The sequence below is a fragment of the Drosophila obscura genome, unplaced genomic scaffold (assembly GCF_018151105.1).
Source record: "Drosophila obscura isolate BZ-5 IFL unplaced genomic scaffold, ASM1815110v1 contig_137, whole genome shotgun sequence".
NCBI classification, from domain to species: Eukaryota; Metazoa; Arthropoda; class Insecta; order Diptera; family Drosophilidae; genus Drosophila; species Drosophila obscura.
This window is the reverse complement of record NW_024542721.1, coordinates 1,605,838-1,628,954: the sequence shown is the minus strand read 5'-3', so window position 1 is coordinate 1,628,954 and position 23,117 is coordinate 1,605,838. Positions and strand designations below refer to the sequence as shown.

At 40.7% G+C, this 23,117-nt stretch overlaps 1 protein-coding gene across 7 annotated transcripts in view; it reads right to left on the bottom strand.

Moving 5' to 3' along the window:
- LOC111073237 (sialin) overlaps positions 1–23,117 on the bottom strand; it is an 82,392-nt gene that overhangs the window by 3,261 nt on the left and 56,014 nt on the right. For 2 of the 7 annotated variants that reach the window (XM_041595727.1, XM_041595730.1), the window contains 2 exons: positions 6,781–6,935; positions 5,652–6,719 (listed from right to left, as the gene is read on the bottom strand). In XM_041595727.1, coding sequence (XP_041451661.1) covers positions 5,652–6,719; positions 6,781–6,935 — 1,223 coding nt within the window. Of the gene's footprint in view, positions 1–5,651; positions 6,720–6,780; positions 6,936–23,117 lie in introns of those variants that run through there. The other 5 variants (XM_041595733.1, XM_041595736.1, XM_041595749.1 and 2 more) reach the window with 5 other exon arrangements.

The following is a 23,117-nucleotide window of genomic DNA, read 5'->3' as shown; positions in this document are numbered from 1 at the left end:
TGTGCATAAAAATCACCCCAAGCATTTTTCTACGACTAACTAAGGTTGAAAGGTTTATTAAAAGCAATCTACGAGGGTAAGATGGAAGTCTCACAACTGCATCACAGTTAAGGCCACGCAGAGCAAAAAGTAACGAGAAGGAACGTGTGAGTCGCTTCTGGAACGCGACTCTACTTATACCCGTACTCAGTCAGTATATATATTTTTGAGCATATGATTTTTTAGAATTTTAGTATTACAAACATTTTATATTTTAATTTTTTTTTTACGTCTGTTATCTACATCTACAATTTATATTGTACATCTATCATGTAGATTATACATGTACATGGTAAATATGTTCGGTTTACATACAGTTTCGGATGGTTACAATTGTGTACTTAGGTCAAAAGATTATATTTTGTTTATTGCCCCTATCGTGGGTTTATTTACGTATCCTTCCTGCTGCCTGTTGCATATTTATTTAGGTCAGCAGTGCATTTCTCCTACAACTATATTTGTGTAATAAAATCCTAATAAAACCAAAACAAATTGTCAATTGCTTAAGCTGGTCGTTCTTTCACCTCGCTCCTGCCTTTTCTGCCTTTTTGCGATAATAACTCAATATTAATTGCTAATAATTGTGTTTATCATTGAACCTATCATAGCTGGTCACTGTTTGTGCCTGTTATATCTGTTTCACTTGCTAACAATTGATTCAATATAATTAAACACTCCGACCGTTAAACAAACTTGCTCAAACGATTTGTTATTACTTTTATCCATTCCGCTTTGGATCAAAGCTCTCTGTGATCATCGCTCGTGCGCCTGCTGCATCGCCTACTTACACACGCTCTGAAGCGCACAAGTGTAAGCTCTCTTGCTCTCACTCTATGGATTTTGCCTGCATTCTTCTTCAATTACTCTTTCAGTGTCTATGCTGTCGTGAGCTTCACTGTTTGTTTTTCGTCACTTCGCTGGATCGTCTGCAGCGTCGACGGCTACACGATCTCATCTCAAAACGTATGGGTCTGGCTTGGTCATGTTTGGCGTGCCGGGAGATTGAGGCCGAAATGCGCACTTTTATGAGACAGACTCGTACTGGCTTTCTGGATGTCCGGAAGCAATTTGTCGGTCTCAACGAGAAGTTCCTGACCTTGGAATCTCAATTTCTTAGCCTCAAGCTTCTGAGTGAATCTCCTAGACGGAAAATCCCTAACACCGATAACAACAACTTCTTGCAACATATTGGAATCGGAACGCCTTCTTCTCACCTACATACATCTGAATCCTTGGCTTCGCCTAGTGGTCATGCCTTACCGGAACTCAAATTTCACCATCCAATATCAGAATGTACGCAGTCTTTTGGGTAAATTGACCAAAATATATACGGATAGCGCCTCTTTTGAATTCGACGCTATAGCTATAACTGAAACCTGGCTTAACTCTTCCGTCTCCGATCATGAAATTTTTGTCCACAAGTTCACCACCTACAGAATGGATCGACCATCATTTGCTGTTGGAGTTCTTATTGTAAAAAATGATTTTGCGTCCGACCTGTTTCCATTTAACAACACCCATTAAATTTAATTTTTAGCAGTCAAAATCCGTATTGGAGCGTCGTTTATCTTTTCAACCTGTTCATACATTCCTCCTAGATCTGATGCTTTTGTTTATTTGAACCACCTTTCTGCCATTCATTCCGTAGTTTCTGTGCTGATCATATTATAATAATGGGCGACTTCAACATACCACTTCTATCTTGGCAGCAGGATGAATTAAACATGCTGTTACCTGGTAGTCAACATGATTTTTTGATGATATAATTGATGTCTCCCTTGCCCAAATGAATTCCGTCGAAAACAGTAGAGGCAGACTGTTAGATCTCACTTTCGTCAGCTATGCTTCTCGAGCAACGGTTGTCAGAGGTAGTCCTATGTCTTTTCTTGAAGATCTGCACCGTCCAACTTTGTCTATAGTTGTCAAGCTTTCGAATATTAATTTCATTAAACCTTCAACTAATCGAATAAAGTGCTTTCGTAAAACGAATTTCACCGATTTAAGATTACATCTCTTGCAAATTGATTGGTCCTTTCTTCAGTCGTTATCAGATATAAATGGAATAGTCAACTCGTTCTATGACACGTTAAACTCTGCTCTCAACACCTATGTTCCTGAAGTTACCGTTCAGATATCCTCCAAACCGCCCTGGTTCGCCAAGTATCTGTCCTAACTAAAAAACGAGAAGGAACGTGTGAGGCGCTTCTAAAGACGCGACTCTACCTATACCCGTACTCAGTCAGTATTTACATTTTTGAACATATGATTTTTTAGAATTTTAGCATTAAAAAAAAATTTTTTACATTTTACATTTTTTTGCTACATATGATATCTACATCTACATATACAATGTATATTCTACATCTAACATATAGATTGTACATGTTCCAATTAGATTCTACATCTCCTCCGCTAGGGGTTGCTCGCTTACTGAACGCGGCAGAGTGTGCGAGCGAGAAGGAAAATGAGTTGCGTTGTCGTCGGTAGGAAGGGGCAGGGAAAGCAACAAAAAATTAATTTCTTCATTCTGGCTAAATTTATGATCCGATCTGATTCAGATTTGGCAATCTGGTAATCGACTCGGCTATTGATGCTGATCAAGAATATATATACTTTATGGGGTCGGAAACGTTTCCTTCTCTGCGTTACACACATCCACTTTTACCACAAATCTAATATACCCCTTAACTCTTTTTGAGTACGGGTATAATAAAAAATCCCGGCTACATAAAAAGTACCAGAGAACTGGTTCTTTATCTGACTTTGGTCAATACTCGTCTGTTCGCTCCAAATTTCTTACTGTCAATAGTCAATGTTATAAACTTTATCTTTCCCAATGTAGTAAATCTTTCCGTACTGATCCAAAAAAAATTATTTTCGTTCGTCAACTCAAAACGTAAGTTTAACGCGTTACCCGCTTCTCTTCTTTTTGTAGTATAACACTACTCGACAAAATCGAACTTTTTTTTTCCTCAAGGATCCAAACCGACTTTTTCTGATAGATATGGGGATTTAAAATTTTTTAAAGAATTATGGTTTTTTTTCTATGGCAGAACTTTTTTTTGAAGAATTTTTGAAGTCTGGTATTTTTTTTTTATGCTTTTTTCAGAGGTAGCGCTTGTTTTTTTCACATAGCTCTAGTATCTTACGTCTGGTTGTAAAGAACTTTGCTATTTTGAAAAGATAATAAAAACAGCTAGAAGTTAAGCCCAAACACTTTGTGATTACAGCTTACCGTCTAGGAAATATAAAGCATAGAAATGCAAAAATTATGATTTTTGTGCGGTATTTTTTACGAAATTTTGACTTTAAAAACTCAGGCAAAGTCGAAAAAAAATTATATCTTGTGTCCTCTATTTTTTTGTATATAGGTGCGTTAATTTGGCGTCGTTTAAGGTATCGCTCATTAAAATCTATGGAGAGACTGTGGAGCTAAAATTCGTTAACCGCGGGGCAGCGTCCCTTCTCGTTTTTTTTCTATGGAATAACTTTTTTAATGAATTTTTAAAAATTGGTATTTTTTGTTATTCCTCTTTCAGAATTAGCGTTTTTTTTTTCACATAACTTAAGTATCTTACATCTGGTTGTAAAAAAAATTGCCATTCTGAAAAGCTTATTGATGCAGCTAGAATTTTGACCCAAGCCCTTTGTAGTTTTAGCTTACCGTCTGGGAAATATTAAGCTTTCAAATAAAAAATTATTATATTTGTGCGGGATTTTTTTTACGAAACTTTGACTTTAAAAACTCAGGAAAAGTCGAAATAAAATATATCTTAAAACCTTAAACTTTGGTACATTTACTAAAGTACGATGTGTACTTTAAATTTGATTCGTTATATCTTCATGTATATATATTCTATCGCCATGAATTCAAAATCCTGTGAAAGGTGGTACAATTTTCTTGACAAAGTTATGTTTTTTGCTTATATATGAACTTCAGATTGTGATTACAAATTATGAAAGGGCCCAAAAAATTGGGCCACCAATGTTTTAAGCGGTACAATTTTCGGAGGGTTGGTCAACCAATTTTAGATCCGACAAGCGACGCCGAATTGAAACACCTATATACGTATAAAAAGTCCCGCATAAAAATCATCAATTTAGCATTTGAAAGCTTTATATTTCATAGACGGTAAGCTGAAGCTATAAAGTGTTCAGGTCAACATTTATCAGCTTTTTAGAATGGCAAAGTTCATTACAATGTAAAATACTAAAGATATGTAAAAAAAAAAGAAGCGGTTTTGCGGATAAATATTCTATCTTTACTTGTCCAATTTTAGGTGCGAGTCACGAAGCTTCGAAGCCAATATCGATTGGATCTGAGCCGATTGTGTTTATGACGTAGAGAGATTAAGGCATTTTAGGCATTCAGCAGCACTCAAAACATTATGGATGAAATCCATCACTGAGCGGTGATCAAGTTGTGCTGGTGAACACGCTCCATAGCTCCATCGTCAAAACCAAAATTTATTATCTAGTAATTTCGTAAAAAAATCCTTTTGTAAGGCCCTATAAAGTTAGTAAAAAGTTCGAAATCCGATACAGAGCACAGACTGCCAAGAATTGAAGAATAAACGAGGCGAACGTTGTAAGGTAGACATGGTTATAAATAAACGATACTGCGCTCTTTGTTTACTCGTATCTTTAAAATTTTGGATGCCACAGATGTTCTGCCTTTATGTGGGGGGAAGGGGTCGAAAATTTGAAAACACTTGTAACAGTGTGATATTACATGAATCTGGAAACAGATCTAGGCGCTCATAGAGACGGACAGACATATGGACGGACAGACTTAAATACATAACGAACCAGCAAAAAGCACCCACTGTGAGAAGCTCACCATCATAATCTGGCGTGGGGCTCGCCTCAATAAGAAAATAGCCAAGGTCTGCAAATACCACATGAAAAATGTTTTCCAGACAATTTCAACATCGATGCAATTCGAATCGATCCGATTCTGTTCACATCATTCCAAATAACTCTTAGCCAGGACCAACTATTTTCAGTCAAGACGTCATGATAACCCAATCCTCGGCTTACTTGATCGATACATTCGATACATTCTCCTGCGCCAAAGCTTGTTCGTTCCGAATAATTTCGGGTGTTGGTGGATCCGGAGAATACTTTCGAAAAACACTTCCCAGATTCTTACGCATACACCACTCGGTCAAAAAAATTAGGTTTTTTTCTAGAACTTACATTTGTAAAGGTATCAAAAGTGTATCATTGATTTATACAATGATTTATACATTCAGTTTACTGTCATAAGTGTATGTGACAAATGAATAATCTTGTATAAGATTAGCAATATTTTATAGGTCGTATTTAAGTGTCGCGGAGTATCCTTCACAGCTCATTAAAAACAAAGTAAGCTTTTTTAGAAATATGCTCGTTTAAAAACAGGCACAAAATAATTTTATAAAATATCGCTTATGAAAAATTTGCCTTCTAAAAGTTAGTTTCATTTACCACATACAATAATGGCAGTAAACTGACATTTTATTGCTGTTGATTATAACAGTTCGTCACTGAAGTAGACTTAGAAATCAATCTTAAGAAGACAAAGTTCTTTATAAATAACGATTTATATATATTATAATATTATAATTTACCTCTTGAGTTACAATAAATCCAGCCGTTAAAGGTGAAATAAAAGACGCTGACATATGAATAGTTTGGCAGAATGCTAATACAGCAGCAGAATGTCCATAATTCGGTGCTAAGTCAATTATATTTGCCATTGCTCCTGCATAGGATGCCGTTATAAATATCACTGCTATAAACCAAATTGATAATAAAAGATGTATATTATCTACATATCCTATACAGTATATTAATAACCCTGGAATGATCTGTGATAATGCTGTAAATAATTTTCTCACATTAGTAAGATTTAAGACTTTGTACAATATAAATTTATCAGCAATATAACAAAACAATACCGATGAGAAGTATGAGCAAATAAAAGGCATTCCCGATAGAAAACCATTTGTTTCAAAATTAAACTTTAAAACGTTGCCCATAAATGTGGGTCCATTTACAATAAAAATATAATGCAGGAATATCCTTCCAAATGTTGTAATTGCAATTGCCCAAGCTGGCAACGACTTAAATATTTGCGGCCATGGTACTTTTAATTTGGTATTTTTTACCTCTTTACTAACACTTAGCTCAATGTAATTTAGTTCTTCTTTAGTAATACGAGGATGTTCACGAGGTGTGTTATACGCGAGCAAATACCATAATAAACACCATCCAAGTCCTAAAGTGCCCGTAGTATAAAATACATATTGCCATCCAAACTGTGATAATATAAATCCACATAATGGATATGTTAAACCGATTCCAATACTAAATCCTTGAAAACTTGACATAAAACGAGACCGTTCTGTAAGTGGTATCCAGTACCCCACTATGGCATACATAGCAGGCCAAGTTAAGCCAGAGGCAAACCCCTGAATAGAACGTAACACAATAACAGCAATGTAATGTAATTCTACTGCCAACGGAATAAGTAGACTACAAAGAGCAGTTGCCAGTTGTGACCATCCAAATACGCACTTGGTTCCAAAAACATGAGTGGCAACTCCACCTGCAACCTGGGATAGTACGTAACACCAATAGAATGAACTTATTATGACGGATTTTACTATGGATGTTTGGTCAACAGTACCACTTTCCTAAAAAAAAAAGTAAATCATATTTAGAAGTTCTCTATGAAAATGTTAAGAGTCACATTACCGGGATTGAATACGAGGTATTAGTTGTGTTCTGGTTCGTATTATCTTTTGGATATATGGCAATCAAAGCAAAATTCATATCATTACGCATCATAAATGATACAAGAAAACCAGACCATGAAAGAAAATACAGCACCAAGCGAGCAGGAATTTTGTCTGAAATTTTAAAATCATTTTTTTTTTGTTAATAATTTAAATTGTTAATTCTCTAGTTCTATGGCTATAGATTTGGTTGGATACACCACTAAAACACATTACACTTAAAGACATTTTTGGAAAGGTTATTTATTTTTTTATTTATCTGGATCAGCATAATTTTACATTTTTAGGGCCGGTTTCTCGACTTCCGGTTACGGTACCGGTTAGTTGTCGTAGGGATAAAGTTAACCACCTGATAAAGTTGTAGAAGGTTTTCTCGAAGACCGGTTAACAATCGAAACAAAAAAAGAATAACAGGGTTGAGTGTTAAATGTTGTGTAGAGCGCAAAGCACAGGGTTTGCAACGTGATTTTTGAAAAATGTCGAAAGATAATATATCTCACTCCCATACGCATTCCCATAGAATATTATTACTCATATTGATTTATATTTTGCAAAAAACAAACCCACTTTTACTGCTTTATCAGGGTTCGTATAATCTTCTGGTTTTAAATGAGTTTTTTTTTCAGGGTTTATTATGTAGGTTTATTGTATCAATTATCACAGATAATAAAGTACAATTACTTAACGTAATGTAACTATTGATTAGCAACTTTTGTTAAGGATCAATGACAATTTCTATTTACAATTTACTATTTTAAGTTAAATGCGGGACCAACGGACGACAACGGAGATTATGCAACAATAATTTATATGTTCCTGGTGGCCACGTCGGACGGATGGGTGCAGTTTAGCCTTCGCCTGGTTTTGTTCCTTACCAATCTTCTAGCGAAGACGTTCGGGTGGCTCTTTAGTTTGGTCAGCACCACAGATATTTCGGAGGGTCTTGTTCTGAAACACCCTGATCTTGTCCAGGTTCGTTTTCGCTGCGATACCATAGACCTGGATGCCATACCTCCATGCAGGCGCCAGGATTACCTTATATATGCGGATCTTGTTGGCCAGGCTGAGCTTGTTGTTAGGCTTAAGAAACCAGTAGAGTTTCCTAGCCTTGCTTTCCAAGGCGTTCTGACCATCCGTGAGTGGCTGGCAAAGATCAGGCGGGTGTCCAGCGAGATTCCCAGGTACTTATGTTTCTTCCGCTGCTCCAACAGTTCGCCACAACACACTTCTCAGGGTTCACACTGATATTCCACCTACATGCCCAGTTCTCAAACCTTTCAAGGTACCGCTGGAGGTTGTCCGTGGCGTCGTAAGCGCAGTTGGCCCTTGACAGGACTGTTGTGTCGTCGGCAAATGTGGCAATCACATCACATCACATCACATACGTACCAGCCGTATTGTCAACGCTATTCTTAGGCATATCGTGCGTGAAAAGGCTGTACAGCGTTGGCCCTAGCACGCTGCCTTGCGGGACTCCGGCTTCAATTACCTTCACCGTGGAAATAGCTCCGCTCTGTGCGACTTGGAACGTTCTTTCCATTAGGAAGCTTCCAACAATCAGGAACAGCTGGGGGTTTATCAGGGGTTTTATCTTCGCAAATAATCCGTCGTGCAAAACTCTGTCGAATGCTTGCTGGATGTCCAGGTACGCTGCTACAACGAACTGCTTCTTGTGGAAGCAGATATGCTCCACCACCCTATGCAGTTGCTCCGGAGTACCATGCCTCAGCCTGAATTGGTGATTAGGGATAGCTCGATTTACGGATGGGCTGTCCAATAATCTGCAAAGAATGCAGCGCTCCAGGAGCTTCCCAAAAGTCGGGAGCAGGCTGATTGGCCAGTAATTGGCCAGGTCTTCCGGGAATTTTCCGGGCTTATGCAGCATGACAACCTGCGCGGCTTTCCATGCTTTGGGGAAGTGTCCCAACCTCAACGTTGCATTCAGTATTTGTAACAGGTACAAAAGCGCTCTGAGTGGCAGTAATTTTGCCACTCTGTTATCTATATTGTCCTTTCCTGGGCCCTTTTTATTTTTGAGCATGCGTATTTCCGTCTTTAGTTCCTGGAGTGTGATTGGGGCCACCGGGAGGTCTCCTCGCTAAGGAAGTCTTGAATGGTCTGAATCTGCACTTCAGCTCATCTGCAAAGGCTGCCACCCGGTCCGCTGCTGACCTCGACCATGAGCCATCTGCCTTTCTTACTGGGAAGTTGGTGGTGGATTGTCGTTTGTATCGGCTCGTGATAGCTTTTTCCTCAGTCTGTTGGCTGCGCTCCACCCTGCGGTCATTGGTGCGAAGGAATTCTTTCCTTAGCCTTTTTTTTAGAAGCAGTAGTCCTTCTACTTCCCTCGACGTCCCGCTATTGTGACTTCGAGTACGCGACGGTTAAGTGGATAGGTGACCTTGTGGGGCAGCAGCTGCAGCAGCCTCGCAGACCTTGGCCACAAATGAGTCAATGGCCCTTCCACTTCCTTGGTTGTCCGAATCTCCGTGTTTAGGTTCCTGAATTTCTTTTAACATGGCTGTGTTTGTTCCAGTCTTGAGTATCCTCATCTTGGCAGGGATCATCTGGAGTGTAGCCGTTAGTTTCGCGATTAATGGTAAGTGGTCAGAGCTTAGCTCGTGCTCCTCACAGACTGAGAGCAGGTTGCTGGGGATCGACTTGTAGACGAAAAAGTCCAGGCTTAAGGGTGTGGAACGACGACTACTTGGGTAAAAGGTGGGGCTACCCGTCGCTAGTACTTGGGCCGCGCAGTTAGTGAGGGCGTCCTCTGCGTTGTCCTCTGTAGCTGCCCCAGATTCTGTGAGTAATACTATTCTATGGAAATGCGTGCCATAGTGCGATATTTTTTTGTCGAAATTTTTACAAAAATCCCGTAAATAATTGCGCTCCCGCCTTGCCCTAACCTACTTACACTAGGCTTTAAGAATTCAAAATAATCTTAACATAAAACATTGACTAAGACGATGACATGACGAAACAACAGCATTGCAGTGTAACGAACCATGCCTCAAGCCAGTGTGGTTTCAGCGCATCCGCGCTGGTCGGGAACAATAATCAAACTGATATTCACAGATCTCCACAAATAGCGGTTTGTCAGCACCTCCGGAAAATAAAATAGTCTTAAGCAACGCACACTCTCGATCAAAAATTCTACCCCTGCTTGTCCACACAACAATTTAAAACACCCCACCTCTTGCGTTATTTCGCAATCAGCGAAGACAGCACAAAATTCTCGGTCTCCCCACATCTTGCGTTATTTCGCAATCAGAGGAGACAGCACAAAATTCTCGATCCCCCTAACTATTCTGATCTACATTCAGCCGTCACCTTCCGCTATGCAGATTCAGCAAATACCAATTTATAAAGAACCTATTTTAGGCTGGGGTAAACTCAGTCTGTCCAGGGTCTGCTACAATAAATTTGTAGTTGTTGTGGGGACTTTCGGCGAGGGACGCGAGCATTTGGTGGTTAAAGAGTTTAAGGCTAAGTAAAAGAATAGGCCTCCCATTACTCTTCCTAGCATTCAGACCAGTGATCCATCTCCATCCTCATCTTCCACCTCTACTTCCACCCATCCAAAAAACTAACTTCCTCTCTTGTAGTTACCTACCAGAATGCTAGAGGCTTGTGTAGTAAGCTCAGCACTCTTTTCCTTGAGAGTCTCGCATTCTCATCCCACGTTATTGTGTTCACCGAGACCTGGTTAAAGCCGGACATCCTTAGTTCCGAAGTTTTGGCAGGTCGGTACAAAATTTTTAGAAATGACCGTTTGTCTCGACGTGGAGGTGGGGTCCTTATTGCAGTGGACTCAAACTTCACGTCGGAACATTTCATGGTCCAGATTCAACAAGAACTGGAATTCCTGTGCGTAAAACTGATTCTCCCAGGCTTTTCCATTTTCATTACTTGCTCGTATATTCCACCTTCCTCGGATATCTTAATATACGAGCATCACCTGTCCGCTTTAAAAACTGTTTCTTGCTCGCTATCAGATAAAGACCATATGATAGTTCTTGGTGATTTTAATTTGCCAGGTACTGTTTGGTCTTCGGTAAACGAGTCTAATAACCTTGTGCCCATGTCACGACATGACTTTATCGACGGCTTGCTAGACCTTTCCCTGTCTCAAGTCAAACATGTGAAAAATTCCTTGGGTCGAATGCTTGATCTGTGCTTTGTCTCGGATCCGACCATAGCGTTGTTAACCCGAGCCCTTCCGCTCACTATAACTGAAGACTCCTACCATCCTAAATTCGAAGTGTTGGTCAATATTGGGCCTACTGTATTGGATCGAACGGGTAGGCTATCTGAGCGTGTCCGCTGCTTTCGTAAAGCCGAGTTTACGAAGCTTAATAACCTTATTAGGGATTTTGATTGGTCCGCTCTGTACTTGTGCACTGACGTTATGAAAGGCACAAACATTTTTTACAATGTACTTGACACATTTTTGATTCTTGTGTCCCACTTTCTTGTCCGGTTAGATCTGGAAAGCCTCCTTGGTTTACCAAAGAGTTATCCAGTCTAAAAAATTTAGATATTTAGAAAATCAAGACTTTATAAAAAATTTCGAGATGTTGGTTCTTCCTCTTCTCTTTCTCACTATGTAATAGCTCGGTCAAATTTCTCCGTTCTTAACGCTCAATGCTATAAAAACTACCTATCTCGATGCAGGATACGATTTTCACAGGACCCTACAGTTTTACAGCTTCGTAAATAGTAAGCGTAGAACGTCCGCACATCCATCCTCGCTATCATTTCTCAATATGTCAGCAAACAATGTTCAGGCAATTGCCGATCTTTTTGCCAAATTTTTCCAAACAACCTATTCTTATGAAAGCTACTCTGGTCAGCTGTATCCATACAGTTTACCAAGGTCGAATGGCATCTTCAGCCCCTTGTTAAATGAAAGCTCACTGCTTCATGATCTTCGACTAGTTAAGCCGGTGTTTTCACCAGGTCCCGACGGAGTTCCCGGCTGTGTACTTAGGTACTGTGCCGACGCTCTGTGTGGACCCTTGCTTAAACTATTCACCCTATTCATTAACTCTTCATGCTTCCCCCCCATCTGGAAGGAATCTTTTATTATTCCGCTCCATAAGAAAGGTAGCAAGTCTGATGCAAATAATTATAGAGGTATATCTAAGTTATCCGCTATTCCTAAAATGTTTGAAAAAATTTTAACTCGGCACTTGCAACATCTCTGCAAATCACTTATATCTCCGTCCCAGCACGGATTTATAAGGCGACGATCAACAACCACAAATTTATTAGAGTTTACCTCTTTTATCTTTAAAGGCTTTCAAGGTAACTTGCAGACGGATGTCATTTACACAGATTTTAGTAAAGCATTCGATTCTGTAAACCATTCCCTTTTAGCACAAAAACTTAACCTTTTAGGGTTTCCGCCTAATCTTTTGAGATGGATTTCTAGCTACCTTCGTTTTAGGTCTCAAAGAGTCCTCTTCAAAAATTCCTTCTCTTCACCAGTTAAGGTTACTTCTGGAGTACCACAGGGCAGCCATCTAGGCCCCCTGCTATTCACACTCTTTATTAATGATCTGCCTTCAGTATTAACAAACTCTCGAGTACTCATGTATCCGGATGATGTTAAACTTTGTGTCCAGTATAAGGACATTTCATTTCACTCTCGCTTGCAATCCAATCTCAATAACTTTCAGTCCTGGTGTTGTGCAAATATGTTACACCTAAATGCCTCGAAATGCAAAGTAATGACATTTCATCGCTCCAGACCCCTTTTGGCTCCTTATAGCCTCTGCGGTGGTTCTCTTGAGAGAATTACCTTGGTTGATGATCTTGGTGTTAAATTAGACTCAAAGTTAAAGTTTTCTGAACACATTTCTACCAAGCCATGCGTGTGGTTGGGTTTCTAAAGAGGTGGTCAAAGGAATTTGACGACCCCTATATAACGAAGACTCTCTACATCTCGCTTGTTCGTCCGATTTTAGAGTACGGCTCTTGTGTATGGTGCCCCCAGTACAAAGTACACCAGGACCGTATAAAATTAGTCCAGAAAAACTTGCCATCTTATCCTCGTAGATTGCTTTTAATAGACCTTCCAACCTTAGTTAGTCGTAGAAAAAGGCTTGGTGTGATTTTTATGCACAACCTGTTCAGTCGCATATTTATGCAGTAATTAATATTACATAATATACACTTATCGAATAAGTCAGGTCGACCCATGTAACGGGAGACATAATAACAAACGACAAAGCATTGTAGCTGAGTCAACAATAACCGCTTCTGCAGCAATTTCTGCCAACCATGCGATCGCTCGTCAGAGGGCAAAAACACTGGTGCAATTGCTGACTATCACAATTGCCCAATAACACAATATCATATTAAATCCAAATTAATTCAATATTAATTCCAATTCCCTTTTACCATATTCTTACTAGACTCAGCACTTTCTGTACCTTTTGTTACCTATAAATAGAAATTAAGTTTGTTGAATAAAATCAGTATCAGAAACAGTACCATCACTGCCTGTTCACTCATTCTCTACAACTGCAATCAACAGAGGCTGTCGCCGTGTCTTCAGACCCTCATTTGCTCGACGTAGCAAACCCTCTCCGCAGTCCAACTGCAAATTTGTGGACGGTTTATGTACCGTATGCATACCAAAACACACACATTAACATTTGGTGACCCCGACGCAGGAAAAACCTGCAGATCACACTGAAGAAGTCACCAGGACTTTTCAACACAAACTGGCAACAAGCCACATACTTACGGTAGAATCTCCTACCAATAAGTAGAACAAATTGGCAGATCTGTCACTTTCAGATCATAAGCCAACAAGATCAACGATTAATAATATCAAGATCACAAGTGCGTTTCACCAGCACAAAACCTCCATTCAGTACGTCGTCTGTACTTATACTTTGAACCACATCGGTTGCGAATAGGAGCGTATCCAGCTGCAAAGCGAATAAAATACTCCCAACGGGTCAAAGTATAAGTAAGAGGCAAAATGGATTCCCACAAGGAGGAACACGCTGCCGCCACAGAGGCATTAAAAGAGCAGCAAGAAATTGGAGATGAAATTTCGAAGATAATTAGGAACTTCAAAAAAGACTCTCCAGAAAGGAAACAGAATATAACGTACTTCCAAACAAAAAAGGCGGCTCTCGAGGATGCATGGAATAGATTTAACGAAATCGACACCAAGATATCAAAGGCATATAAGACCGACCACTACGTTAAATTTCGTGAGGACTTGCGTAAAACACTAAAAACGTACGTTGCGATGTTTACTGAAAGCATGGACAAGCTAAATCAGGCATCAAGTGCTCATGTGGGTAAAAATGTCGAACCACAATCGAATGATCAGAGCCAGCATCCAACGGAGGCTTACAGAAAACTGCCTTCACTAGCGTCCATAAAACGCATTCTGAGACAATTCTCAGAGGCGGGAGGACGTACATCAAGTGATTTGATAAAATCACTATGGACTCAAGCACAAGAAGTCCATTTTACTATCCACGAAGAATACGATAACCCAGAGGAAGGAGGATACAACATGGAAGCCTACCTGACCCTGGAAAAAGAGGTTCAAAGTGCATTGGCAAAACCAGCCACATCAAACAATAATGACGTGCAGCTTCCACGCATTTACATTCCCAAGTTTGATGGGGACATACTAAAATGGTCCCAGTTCTATGACCTGTTTTCATGTATGATACATGAAACAAACATGCCCACAGTTCGGAAGATGTGGTATCTGAAAACAACCGTAACTGGAGAGGCAGAAAGATTGATCCGACATATCGATCTAAAGGAAGAAAACGATTTGAGCGCCTGGGAAATTCTGATTGATACATACAACAATCCCAGAGACGTCGCTAGCACGGTATTAAACCGCTTCCTAAATTATAACACAGTTAATGACGACTCCAAGTCATTAAAAGAGTTGTACGTTACAACTATCGAATCCCTGGCATCACTAAAGGGATTGGGCATCAATATATCCACATGGGATCCAATATTGATTGCCGTCATCAAAAATAAGCTGGATGTCACTAACAGAGCCTTGTACGAGCAATCATTGGGAAGCTCAAAGGAAGCTCAATACAGGCCTTGGACACAATGCTTCAGTTCCTAGAACAAAGAGTTCGAGTTCTAGGAACAGGCAAAAAGACACAAATGTCAAGGAAAGAGCCAAAAGGCACAACATGTGCAACAGTAAACACTGGAAAATCGAAGACGCCTCTCTGCTCATTCTGCAAGAAGGCAAGCCATTGGCTCTACGGATGCGATGAGTTTCGCTCCAAATCACCATCAGAACGACTAAATTGGGTACAAAAGCAGAAATTGTCTGTCAACTGTTTTAAAACAAGCCACAAAACAAATGCATGCCCAGGTCGGACATATTTCAAATGCGACAAAAAACACAATACACTTGGACATACCATCGGGCGTAAGTACAGAACCAAGAGCACCGACGGTTGGCGCAGCAAGTAACAATAATTACAACCTGTTAGCTACAGCAAAAGTAGCAGTAGAAGCAAACAATGGACAGAGAGCCAAATTCAGAGCCTTGCTGGATTCAGGATCACAGATCAACCTGATCTCTGAGCGAATGGCATCAATGTTGTCAGTAAAACTTAATGATACAACATTACGCATCGAAGGAATTGGAGGTCAGTCAAAGACCAGCAGAGCACGAGTAAATGTGCAAATAAAATCCCTTCACGGCGGATTTACGCAAAGAATTGAAGCATTCGTACTACCTCAGATAATTGCTGATCAACCAGCGCAGGCACTCAATGAAATGAACTTGAACATACCAAACAATTGCCCACTGGCAGATCCGGATTTCTATAAGCCGGGAAAAGTCGACATGCTCATCGGAGCAGAGCACTTTTATTCGCTTCTACTCCCAGATGAAAACAGCCAAATTCAGGAGGCCCGTTGCTGCAAAATACAAAATTGGGATGGATTGTGGCAGGAAAAATCAGGTCTGCACACAACTCCGCATCCATTTGTGCAATTGGACTCAACGAGCTAATGGAAAAATTCTGGACTCTGGACAACTTAGAGACGGAAAAAAAACCACGCACGCCAATCGAAGCACATTGCGAAGCTCACTTTATAGAGAACTTACAAACAGCATCGGATGGCAGGTTGATAGTAAAACTCCCTTTTTCCGAACACTCTTCAGCCCTGGGGGGGTCTTTGGAAACTGCAACAAAACGATTACTGGCATTAGAGCGACGGATTTCACCAGACACCTGGAAAGGCTATGTGGAATTTATGAATGAATATGAAGGACTTGGACACATGAAGATGGTCCCAGCAACTCAAGTGCCGGAGGGACACTACTTCATACCACACCACTGTGTACTCAAACCTGAGAGCACCAGCACAAAGTTACGGGTCGTGTTTGATGCATCATGTAAATCAACAAGTGGAAAGTCTCTAAACGACATTCTGCATGCCGGACCCACAGTTCAGAGTGAACTTATGTCCATTCTACTACGTTTTCGTATACATAAGTATTCACGTATTCACAGCGGACATCGAGAAAATGTACCGACAAGTGTGGATAAATCCAGAGGATCAATTTCATCAGATGATAGTCTGGAGAAACAATCCATCTGAAGATATCAGGTACTATCGCTTAAAAACAGTCACATATGGGACCACATCTGCTCCATTCCTGGCAACGAAATGTCTGGATCATTTGGCAACTCGGAGCCAAAAAAGATTACCTATTGGATCTGCTGCATTGAAGAACGATTTCTATGTGGACGACTGTCTTACTGGCGCGGATACCATTCAGGAAGCTATACAAGTTCAACAAGAACTTAATAAAATTTTGCTACCGTTCGGCCTTAAACTTCGCAAATGGTGCTCCAACAACGACCAGCTCTTGCAAGGAATCCCTAAAGAGGACGTTGTCAAGACCAACTGCGAGGACGAACCACAAAAAGCCAAGCAACACGCATCACCAAAAGGGTCGTGTGCTCAGAATTGGCCCAAATCTTTGACCCACTGGGTCTCTTTGCCCCGGTGATAGTCAAGGCAAAAATATTTGCGCTGCGCTGCAGTTTTAGGTGCCGAACTCACAAATCGAGTTATGAATCTTGACACAGTATCAGGAAGCTTCTGGACTGATTCCACCGTTGTACTGTCCTGGATTAACGCATCGGCGTCCACATACCACACATTCGTGGCAAATCGAATCGCCAAAATCCAGGCATTGACTAACCAATTACAATGGCGTCATGTTTCATCAGCCAACAACGCAGCAGATGTCCTTTCAAGAGGAATCCTAGCAAGCAAGCTAAGGGATCATAGTCTATGGCTATACGGACTAATATTCTTGCACGGATCAGGAGATAAATGGACAAAACCACCCATCATTGAGCCCAGCAATCTCGAGAGAAAGGCTAAGCATGTCAGCTTGCCAATCGCATCTAGCTCTCTCGGAGAAGAGTTATACACATGCAGACATAGAAACTCGTTCAACAAACTACAACGTATTGTAGCGTACATGTTTCGCTTCTGCTACAAAACTAATAGAGCACCTACAACGACACTTTGCGCAGGAGAACTAAGGCGTGCTCGCACTATGATCCTACAAACGATTCAACAAGTTGAGTTCACAGCGGATTTAAAACAATTAAAACGCTATAAAACAGTGGATAAAAAGAGTTCGATCATTTCGTTATCTCCCTTACTAGGAGATGATGAGCTCATCCGAGTTGGCGGAAGACTCGAAGAAGCTCAAATTCCGTTCAACGCAAAACATCCAATCCTGCTACCGTACAACGACCCAATAGTCAACATGATTATGCGAGAGCTTCATGAGGAAAATCTGCATTGCGGTGCCCAAGCATTAAGGGCAATCGCAAGACAACAATATTGGATTATCAACGACAAGACGATGGCTAGAAGCATCATACATAGCTGTATTAGATGCACCAGAGCCAGACCAAAGCTGATGCACCAGATCATGGGCAATCTTCCAGCACAAAGAGTCACGCAAGCACGCCCATTCCTTAATGCAGGCGTTGACTACTGTGGACCAATTATGATCCACCATAAAATCCGAGGAAAACGGCCAGATAAGGCATACATTGCCGTATTCTGCTGCTTCTCCACAAAGGCTGTACATCTGGAGTTAGTAAGTGACTTAACCACAGATGCATTCTTGGCAGCACTCCGGCGATTCCTTAGCAGACGCGGGAAGTGTCAGACTATTCATTGCGACAACGCAACAAATTTCGTCGGCGCAAATAACAAGCTAAAGGAATTGAAAGAAGCAATATTTAGCGAAAAGGCACATGCTCTGATCACAAATCATTGCAACAAAAAACAAGTGGATTTTAAATTCATTCCTCCTCGGGCCCCATCGTTTGGCGGCCTCTGGGAAGCTGCGCTAAACTCAGCGAAAAGGCTGCTAGTTACAACCACAGAAACAGCATCCTTGACGTTTGAGGAGCTGAACACAGTCATAATCGAAATTGAAGCAATTCTCAACTCCCGACCCATAACTCCAATGTCAAATGATCCAACGGATACAAGTGCGCTTACTCCAGGGCATTTCCTGATCGGTGAACCTTTGACCGCAGCACCTGACGTCAACACCGATCGTCAAGAGAAAACTCTGGTTAAGCGCTGGGAATTGGTTTCACGCTTAAAACATGCAGTTTGGAAACAATGGTCTACGGAATACCTCCACGAACTACAAACTCGCCATAAATGGAAAACCACCGCTCCAAACGTGACCGAAGGATTATTAGTTTTGGTGAAGGAAGACAACCTTCCAGTAATGAAGTGGCCAATGGGTCGCATCATCAAAACTTATCCTGGGCAAGACAACCATGTACGAGTGGTTGATGTCAAAACATCGTCCGGTGTATACAAACGCCCCATCAGTCGTCTCGCCCCATTATTCTCAGAGGAGGTAGCAACAAAACGCTCCAAAAATGCTATTCAAGACATTGCGGAAATAGAGGAGCCACCAACACAGCGAAAAAGGTTATCATTACCTACATTAACATCCACATTGGTAGTGTTACTTCTCATGCTGCCATTAGCATTTTCACAATCAATAAATGTGACGCAATTTGCAAACAAGCCTGGAATATTCTATGAGAATGAGAGAATGACCACTTCCGAATGGACCATGATTGTATACTACGGCTTGGATCCATATTGGAAGGATATGCAAGTCATGTCAGCCGGAATGTCCGAACTAAGACACATGTGCCCTGAACTAAAAAATGTTCCAGCGTGCAACTCCATATTTCAACACTTTCAACATTTGTACAAAGAACTACAAACAGGAAATATGCTAATGAAGGCCTCTCGACAACGCAGATCACCGCTGGATATAGTAGGAAACGTGGCACACCAGCTATTCGGTGTACTTGACTCTACATATGCTGAGAAAATGGCCAAAGTAATCGAAAAGGTACAAACCAACGAAGACTTTCTGCTACATCTACTACGAAATCAAACGTCAATTGTCGACTCCACAATGAACGTGATCGGGAAGGATAAGTCAGCCATGGACAACCGCCTAAAGGTATTGGAACAACAAGTGGCAACCATCAGCCGAGAAAGAGGAACATATCATGGCGATCATCTAATTCAGTCATACCTAGGGCTCACAGCACAAAGATATGCACAACTAACTCTGCTGACAACGAGTCTTCAAAGTATGCAGTCTGACATATCTGATGTATTAATCGGCATTCACCATCGGACAATAAGCCCAACGCTAGTATCTCCTGAGCAATTAAGAGAGCAACTAGACCAAATCCGGGATCACTTGCCAGCTGATCAAATGTTGCCTGTCACAACACAAAATGTGATACAATTATACAGGCTAATGCGAGCCGAAGGAACACTGACTACCACACACGTCATTTTCAAGGTGACACTACCGTTAGTTTCAACATTTCAGCTCGAAGTTTTCAGTATCATGCCGATTCCGGTCCTGGACTCAACAAGTTGGAGCTTGTTCAATCTCAAAACGACCATAATCACTGTAAACACTTACCGAGATCAATTCATGGGATGTACTCCAGGAGAATTTCGACGCTGCTTTTAATTCTCAACGCAGAATACATCTGCTTTGATCATCAAACAGTCTTCAATGTCGACAATCGCTGTGAGTTTCAGTTGTTTAACAATAAAACATTATGTGAAGTGACCCACACGAAGGCGGATATGGTGTGGTCCAAAACTCAGCAAGCAAATAAATGGATTTTTGCAACACACTCTACAATGAGACTTCAGGCAGTTTGCAACGGGTCTCCGTCAACCATACAACTAGAAGGAACTGGCTTGCTCTCACTGTCACCTGGATGCACTGCTCGCAATACAGAAATAAGCATCAGTACCTTCAGCACAACAATCAGTGAAGTCAAATCAACCTACACTCGATTTGGGGACATACGCTTACCAACGACACCCCCTTCGCCAGCAACTGTACAATTGGAGAACCAGACATCAGACTATCTTCAAGAATTGGAAGATTTACTCCTGCAATTAGTGGCAATCAACCAACAAAGGCTGCCACACCATCTCAACACAGTGCAGCATCATCAAATCGATTTGGGCGATGGTTGAACACCAGTTCAACGGCCGGGAGAATGTTCAGTCGCATATTTATGCAGTAATTAATATTACATAATATACACTTATCGAATAAGTCAGGTCGACCCATGTAACGGGAGACATAATAACAAACGACAAAGCATTGTAGGTGAGTCAACAATAACCGCTTCTGCAGCAATTTCTGCCAACCATGCGATCGCTCTTCAGAGGGCAAAAACACTGGTGCAATTGCTGACTATCACAATTGCCCAATAACACAATATCATATTAAATCCAAATTAATTCAATATTAATTCCAATTCCCTTTTACCATATTCTTACTAGACTCAGCACTTTCTGTACCTTTTGTTACCTATAAATAGAAATTAAGTTTGTTGAATAAAATCAGTATCAGAAACAGTACCATCACTGCCTGTTCACTCATTCTCTACAACTGCAATCAACAGAGGCTGTCGCCGTGTCTTCAGACCCTCATTTGCTCGACGTAGGAAACCCTCTCCGCAGTCCAACTGGTTCAAGTTCTAGTTGCGACGACAAATTTGTAGACGGTTTATGTACCGTATGCATACCAAAACACACACACAAACACACATTAACAGACCGCATACATCAGAAACGCCTGCCCCGGAATTGGTTCAGCTTCTGAACCAACGATTTGAGGTGCAAGCCAGTTTCATTTCAACGAAGATGAATGAGTCAGAAGTGCGGCTGTTAAGTTTGCTAACAAGCAAGCTTAATAGTATGGCTGTGAGATCCAGAATCTCACACAGAGTCCAGTTTCTAGAAATTATGCTAGGTGTGACTCAAAACCTTAAGAAAAAGGTAGAGGATCTAAAAGCTCAGCTTACGTTAAGACTCGATGCACAGGCTAAGGCCAATGTCGCATGCGACCTGAGGATCCATGGAGTTCCGAACGTCGAAGGTGAAAAGCTGAAGCATATCTTCAATAGCCTAAATCACACGCCTGCGCCTGCTATTAGGGATATTTATCGTATGAGGCCAAACAAAAATTTTCCCCACTCCATCGTTAACCACATCATCAAGCTGGAAGGGGAGCGCGACAAGGCGGCATTACTGCGTAACATCGGCATGTACAGGCGGGAAACCAAGCAGCCCCTAATTCTGCAGGTACTCGTCCTAATCTCACCAGCGCCAGTATATGTCAACGAGAAGCTTACCAGGGAAAACTATCAGATTTTTAAAGCTCTAAGAATGAAGAAGCATTGGAAGCTTCAGTCCGCGTTTACGCATAGGGGAACGGTTCATGTCAAAGTGAGCCAAGAAAGTGAGATCTGCTACTAAGAGCTGTAGCTGGAGGCAAGAATAGCTCGTTTCGTCAATAATATAACTATAAGCAAATTTTTCATGTTAGCTATAAGTATTACCATTCTTACCACCTTCCTGTATTCTATTTTTAAGTGGGCTTAACTGTACTTACCGTAATGAAATTATTCGTTATGTTAAAACACATTTGATATGGATGGTTCATGAGAAATAACCAATGTGAATACATCTCAGGTCCTCAGAATTCTGGTGAAGCAAAAATAGGGTCTTCAAATCTGCCATATTTTTATCGACTCTGGTGTGGATGTTATACATATGTGTGGCAGAGACTTGGTTTGTCACCGACTTAAGTGACTCGTTTATTGAATGTAGAGGTAACAATGTATTTCGTTCTGATCGTGTAGAGCATGCCGGGGGCGTTGCAATATACATAAATAACAAGATATCCGCACAACTACTCTGTAAGCAAAGACCAGATAGCGCTATGGAATACATATGTATTTCTAAGGATCACGATGTGATCTAACGATCACCATCAAGAGAAAAGAAGTTGCTTTTTGGTGGCATATATCGACCAAATCGAAACATTGACTACTCAGACATGACATCACTTATTACTGACATTTCCTTAACTTATAAAGACGTAATCCTAGCAGGTGACTTTAATTGTGATATTCTTCGAGAATCCTCATTAACAGATAGCATGTTGAGCCTTGAATTAAATATAGTGAACCACCAGCTCCCCACACACTTTACAAAAACCAGAAACACAATACTAGACCTATTCTTTTTCGATTTTGACTATCATTGACTATCTTTACAGTTAACATGTAAGTACCTCTTAAGCGAAAGACAGTAAAACAAACAGATAACTCATGGTTCAACCCGGAGATAAAGCTGGCATCATCAAACGAAATGACGTCTTTACAAAATTTAAAAGATACAAGACTGTAAGCCACTTTAATATACTAATAAACTAATAAACTAATAAACTCTGCCAAGACCACCTTCTACACGTCAAAGTTTAACAACGCTGTGTGTATCAAGAAGAAATGGCAAATGATTAAAAGTATAGGAATTGGCTAAATAAACGAGAAATTCGCTAGTTGACATGGACGTAAATGGAGTTAACAAAAAATGTTTGCAATTAGTTGTGCCGGACCCACCACCAACCATGAACTGACAACCTCAGAGTGATAATAAAACATAGATAGTTCAAATTTCTATAAAATTATTTAATGGAATCGAAATCAGCTCTTCATTGAAGCACCTTGCTATATACTAGATTTTTGTTTTTTTTTTTGCACCAGGCGCAAGAACAAATAAAGCGGATGATTTGCCGACACTCGAACATGCCATTTACAACTGGCTCTGAGAAAAACATGGATTTTCAAAGTTTACGGATTGGCCTTGTGA